Source organism: Pyrgilauda ruficollis, unplaced genomic scaffold (genome assembly GCF_017590135.1).
Source record: "Pyrgilauda ruficollis isolate IOZ18807 unplaced genomic scaffold, ASM1759013v1 scaffold5, whole genome shotgun sequence".
In the NCBI taxonomy this organism is placed as follows: Eukaryota; Metazoa; Chordata; class Aves; order Passeriformes; family Passeridae; genus Pyrgilauda; species Pyrgilauda ruficollis.
The window spans coordinates 15,051,409-15,057,955 of NW_024526599.1; the positions used below are offsets into that span (position 1 = coordinate 15,051,409).

Consider the following 6,547-nt stretch of genomic DNA (forward strand, 5'->3'; position numbering starts at 1 on the left):
TAGGTATTGTCTAACTACAGCTCTAAGAAATATCAGAATTTACAAACCCACCTGTGATATCACGGAATTTGCTCTATTTATTTATTTAGAAAAAGCCTCATTAGCTTATTTTGCAGCCATGGCTTACGCTTATGACGTCAGTCTTTTATCTTGCTGACCTTTTATATAGAGATTATCATAGATTCATTTAGGCTGGAACAGACCTTTAATATCACTGAGCCCAACAGTAAACCTGACACTGCCAAGTGTTTTGCTTGACACGAAGCATCTCTCACTTCTTTGAAATGAGTAGTTGTTCATTATCAGCAAAATACAGTTGTTTTTCTTGATACAGGCAGAACAGTCAAAAGAAGAGCAGAAACAAGGTTTAAGTGCTGAGAAATTGATGAGGAAGGCTTCTAAGGATGTGTGCCGGCTACGGGAGCAGAGCCAGAAAGTGCCACTGCAGGTGCAGTCATTCAGGTATGGCCTGTTCTGATCTTCATGCTCTTTTTAATGTAGTGAAGTAACATGAACTGTTTCTAGGTATAATCAGACATGCTCTGCAGTATTAGTAAAAATCCAGATGGCTTTGACTTGCCAGATTTCTAACATGGCTCTGAGTTGGAGTTTCAGAGGGCCGGGCCTCGATGACCTGCTCATGTGGCAGTTCAGAGGCGGTGAGGAAGCTGAGTGGAGTGTCACACTCTGTGTGACATCTGCTCTAGGCAGGCACGTGTGTGACTCTTGCTGTAGCTCACCTCACCCACAGCAGGTTGACAGCGAGCTTTAAGTCCTGGGAGCTCTTCCAGTGATGGCAAGGGCCTGAAACAAATGGCCACTCAAGGAGAAGTAGGGCAGGATACAGCTCATCAGGAAACTCATTAACCACTACTTGTGCCTTGCTCAAGACTTAGTATTTAAGAAAGATCTTGAATCCCTCCTCTGTTTTCTTTCCCTTCTCTTTTCGGTTGTGAAGCAACCAATTATTTGAAGCAATTAATGAAGTATTCTTGCTTAGCACAAGACAGAATGAACACTATTTATCTTAAACCTTAATTCTCACTGGTCTAAATTCCTAAAAGACTGGCCAGTAAGTGGCAGGGCTTGCAGCCTGGAGGCCACATTTCTATATAAAAGTAAATACAAATCTATTGATTGAAAAATGCAGTGCTTGCTCTTGCATATAGAAACAGTACTGCAAGTTAATTTGGTTTGTTTTGTCAGTTACCACACATTTTTCAAGTTTGAATTTGGATTCCTTTATGAGAAATTTAAGTCAGCTGCTGAGACTTTTTTCTTTTTTTTTTTAACCTTCTTTTGTGAGCAGTTGGAGAAATCCATAAGCGAATAGGGGCCTGTGAGGCACCATGTATTGCAAACTGTAAGTAAGTGTTGCAGAGTCCAAACAAGAGCGAAAAGAAAGAGTTTCCTCAGTTAAGATGTGTTACAGCTGAGTTATTTATCTTCAGTTTGAAATTCAGAGCATCCTGAAGATTTCACTTTTTGTGCATGTCTTGAGAAAGGGTTTTGGTCAGTACTGGTCATTTAAGCATCATCACAGACAGACTGCTGCCTAAATCTACAGGAATGTGTAATAGTGCCTAAAATCCCATTCCCCTGCAAGAAGGGTATCAAAAGGCTCTATTTTCCTTTATTTTCTAGTCACCACACAACTAGGAAGAGAAAGCCAGTTTAGGATGATTTTGCTCTGAGCTCCTGTTTTTTATGGGAGCTCAGGCTTCTCCAGTGGAAAACATGGTTTAGTCTTCTGGATAAATACTTACCTCTGGAGGCTGAATTGTGCATGCCCTGCTAGTTGGACTTGTTACAGTGCTGTGGCCTCAGACTAATCACAGAGAGACATTTTTAAAGCTCTCAAGAAGCATGACTCTTCTGAGCTTTAGTTTTTAAGCCCCCATACTTCTCTTCTGCTTTCGAGCCTGCTGCTAGGCAACCTGTGTAAACCTGTTATGCTTCAGTAATGTCTCGGTTCATAGGTGACAGAAATGGTAACAGCACAGGGGAAGCAACTGGAGAATGGCTTGACAATTCTGCTTCTCTGAGTCTTGCCCAGACATGACTATTCCCCCCTTGGCCTTTTCCCATGTCAGGATAAAATGATTTATTTTGCCTTCTCATCCCCCTACTGAAATTATCATCGTTGGAAATTCAGTGACTGGAACAATATTTCAGTCTTATCTTTGCAGTTATTAATGAAATACTGGTATTTTTTCTCTTTCAAAATTGGAACTGCTTTTTACATAAATCTGCATAAGAAGGTAATTGTGTCAGAATGCCACATTCGTTGTAAATAAATTTTCTGTGTATTTTCCAAACCTGTGTTTTAAAGAACTAGCCTCTAATATTAGCAATGCTACAGCAGATGACATTGGAGTCATGCCACAAATGGTAAAAAAATCCCTTGTTTTCTTTTCTAATTTCAGGGAGAAGATAGCATACTTCACAAGAGCAAAGATCAGTATACCAGCCCTTCCAGCTGATGATGTATAATTATGCAGTTTCTTTGAAGTGTTTTTTCCACTTGTTCATCTCTTTTCAGATGAGCTTTGTAGTTCCAGTGATGTGCTTTCAAAGATCTTCTATTTTACATTCACTATTGATATGTTTATTTGTAAAATATAGTGAACTGAATTGTTGTAAGCTTAAGAAATGGCAAAAAAACCCAAGAAACAGAAAACCAAAGTAGATTAATTTTGGTATGCTGATTTTGTACAGTTTGTGTGTATTGCATCTGTGTTTTTATTTTGTAAAGATGGAACAAAGGAACAAAGGCAGTACTAAGCATGTCTCCTGTTGAACTGCACTGTGTTGAGAAAAATTATGTTCAACAGACAATTGTTTATCTTTTCACTATTTTCATGTGAGCAGACTGTGAAAATGGCCGTTCTGCCATGCAATACTTTTGTACAAGAGTGTAACTTTTATAGATTAAAGTTAACCACAAGTGTAAGCTCCTTTCCAAAACATCCAGGCTGCCTCACTACAGCTGCTGATTAGATTCATCATCCACGATGTAATTTTGTTTCTGAAAACAAATTTCTTCTGTTTTTTTTGGTTTTTTTTAATACTTTGTAGGAAGACACGGAGTTCAGAGTTTAGTTTTGTGAATGTACAGTACTTTAACATGCACTAAAAGGTTTCTTGCATCTGCGGGAGAGTGAGAAAGGCAAGGCAGACAAGTAACCCTAAAAACTTCCTTTGAGACTACCAAAAGGGGCAGCTGCTTTCTGAAGAGGATGAATCAAATTCATAATTCACCATTGAAATACCCACTGTGCTCTTAAAACAGAGAGTTTTTCTCTGTTGTTTGTCCTAGGGGGCTGTCTGATTGCCAGCTAGGAATAATGAAGGAGTATGTTAGGTTTGCAGATCTGAAGATGCATCATGAAAGTATTTATACCAGAAAAAAATCTCTGACATGCTAACACAGACAACAAAAGTCCTGTTGGTAAGGTAAACAATTTTCTGAAAAAGCTCCTTACTAGAAGTCTGCACAAATTTTGGTACAATAAATAACAATTTTTAAAATATACAATTGACCCTGTGTGCAGTTAAGGGTGCACATGTTTAATGAATAGATGTGAACAGCTTGTTTCAAATGTCTTACATGCTTCTGCCTAGCAGGCTGCTTCATCAGAAGGCAACTTGGATGCCTTCTGTTAGAAGTTCAGAACATTGGATGTAGGTGTTCAAGCAGTCCTGTCTTGGTAAAGCAGTTGGGGTCATCTTCTGTGGATACTGTGTAAGTAGGTGGATATTGCAGAGACCAGAAATATTTTATTTTCTACTTAGTATGTTGCACTCAGATGTATTTCATTCACTGGCTGCAGTTTTCTTCCCCAAGCAACAAGCCACATTGCATGAACTTCATCTTTCAGAAATGTTATAATTACTTGCTGAGCGAATGGAAACAATATAGCTACAATATGGTAGCAGCTGTCTTAGATTCAAAGTGACAATTCTATAATGACAGGTCTGTGTAACACCCAAGGGTTTTCTTATGCACAAATACATCAGTTCACTGAAATATAAAGCCAAACATGCTATTTTGAGCAAGATGACTGATTGAACATCCTTTATGAATGCCCCGTTTGTTTTTTGTGTCTTGGGTTTGAGATAACATTCGTGTTTGAAAGGTCAATTAAAAAAATCTGGAATTATTTAATGTAGAGGTGAAATGAAGGTTGACAGTTTCAACTTCTCAATTTGATTATATAAGGTGTTTGTAAAATGATGTTTAGAGGTCTACTTTATGATTTTTCTTTTATTTATTTACAGTCTTATTTATGTTCTGTTTAATATAGTTCAGTTCTGGCCATAAAAGTATTTGTCATTAAGGATGCTATTGTGAAAAATACTTAAAGGTGTCTAAATTCTTGCTCAGTTAGCTGGTTTTTCTCAAATGTTGAATAATTTTCCAAAAAAAAGTATTATTGTCTGATTTGTAAGCATAAGGTGAAGTCAAAACTTAAGTATTGCTAGCTTCAGCTTACAAAACTCCTTTAAAAATGAGAGACAGACATATTCATGCTGTTCATTTTCCAGATTGGTAAAGTTGAACATATTTATAGGCAGCTTTTAACAATTCTGGGTTTGGAGTTTGGGGGTTTTTTACTAATTCAGCGTGTCACACTTGAAACACTCAATAGAATAAGCTAAAATATTACATACAAATAAACTCCCATCAGTGTAAAGTGATAAATATTACTCTTGAAGTGAAATTTATCCTGCACAGCAGGATATAACGAATGTAATTAGTTCTATTGCCAGGTACCAATGTCAGTGCAGTTGAATATATCAAAAAGTAAATATTACTGGTACAAGAATATTTAGCCAAATGAGCAAAGTTTAGCAGAAATTGTAATAGAACACAAATAATTTTAAGATTATTTTTCTTTTTACTTTGCTATGTTTATACTGTATTAAATATCAAATGCTCAGGACTGAACTAAATATTTAATCAGGTTATATTCTGAATGTGTTTCTGTTCTAATTTTGTCTGTAAGAGTATGCAAGTGCATTACATAGATTAACTTGTCTCTGCACTTTTCATGTGTTTCAGTGATTGGAAAATACATTTTTTAACAAAGCTCTTTTCCAGACCAGTGTTTTATTTAATTCTTTAATTGCTCTTCTGTCTCTCTCTATGGTCTTTGCAGAAACAGATGGCTGCTACAGCTTTGTCAATGTAAAATCATGGCAATTTATTGAAAGTTCACATCAATCACTCACAGTTGTAAGGATAAGTTACATGGAAACTGATTCATATACTTGAAGTTAGTTCTTTACATTCATGAAGTGAAAACTGCACCTGCAATGAATATGGTTGAGTCTCCTCCAGACAACAGCTCATTATTGCCCAGAAATACTGGCTTTCCTTGGAGAGAAAGATTGGGCAGGGACAGAGGTGGTCATATTCTCTCTCTCACGATGCAGAATCTTGCATTACATTACATAATGTCTGAGAACATTTAGTTTACTGTAAATAATACAGGCTCAGCAAACTTCATTTAAGGTTGAACTGCATTAGGTTTTTGTAGTGCATGGTGAACTGGTGATACAAACTCTTTCAGATTTCAACTAATATTCTTTTGTAAAAGATATATAAAGCAGCCCCAGTAGGAGTTCTGCCATTTAAAATATGGTCAAGTCTCCATGCAGGCCTAGAGATTAAAAATTTTATACTCACTCCCCCAAGTCATACCACAAAAACAAAATCTGCCATTTATCAGACTTGGGAGAAATACAGTGGTGACTTAAATTGCCATAGCTCATCAATTCATGTAATTAAAAGTGGAAGTAAGTAGTGATTGAAGGAACTACTCGTTAAGAAAGAATCCCGCCCCCGCTCTTGTAAACAGTAACCCGTCTGTTCAGCAGGTCTATGACTCTTACTGTAATGCAAGCAAGATGTTAGAAAACCTGATACCTGCCCTTTTTTAAGTCTTCATTTCCAATTTCCAGATGCTGATGGGTATCTTGTATATCTGCCATTGGATACTGCTCTTGTAAGTGATGGTCAGTTGATAAACACATTGTGGAGAGGAGTAGAGATTCCCCTAGAATTAGAATAAATCCACCAAACTGAGCACTGAACCGTGCATCCCCTAATTTCTATCTGGGCAGAATCTCTGGGATGCTGCCATTCCAAATCTCCTGGATTACAGTGTAAGCAAGGGAAGGTCTCCAGATATCACCTGGAGTATTCTTCCAAGTCGTAATAGCTTTTCTTATCTTCTGCACTGTATCCTCCATCTTTAGACAGTCCAAACCAGGACTGGACATCACAAGGCTCAGAAGTCCTAGTCCATTTTATGTGGCTACTAAAATCATGGAAATCTTGAACTCTAGGAAAGAATAAAACTCTTTACACTGTGTTCCTACATCATTTGCCAGAGTCCCATGCTCCAAAGCTCAGGTGCCTTTATGTCTAAGTTGAGATTTTTCCAGCCTGGTAAGTAGTTACAGGTATAGTTAAAATCCTTCCTAGCACAGACAACAGAAATCCAGCTAACAGTAGCCTGTGTCTGCTTGCCAAGTTCAT

The 6,547-nt window shown here is 37.5% G+C and overlaps 1 protein-coding gene and 1 pseudogene across 1 annotated transcript in view; one reads left to right on the forward strand and one right to left on the reverse strand.

Moving 5' to 3' along the window:
- Positions 1-5,061, forward strand: part of WWC2 (WW and C2 domain containing 2) — a 95,551-nt gene extending 90,490 nt beyond the window's left edge. The window contains exons 22-23 of the mRNA XM_041479987.1: positions 335-462; positions 2,427-5,061. Of these exons, the coding sequence (XP_041335921.1) occupies positions 335-462; positions 2,427-2,493 (195 nt within the window). The 3' untranslated portion in view covers positions 2,494-5,061. The remainder of the gene's footprint in view (positions 1-334; positions 463-2,426) is intronic.
- Positions 5,062-5,916: 855 nt separating this feature from the next.
- LOC121360363 lies at positions 5,917-6,547 on the reverse strand (annotated as a pseudogene).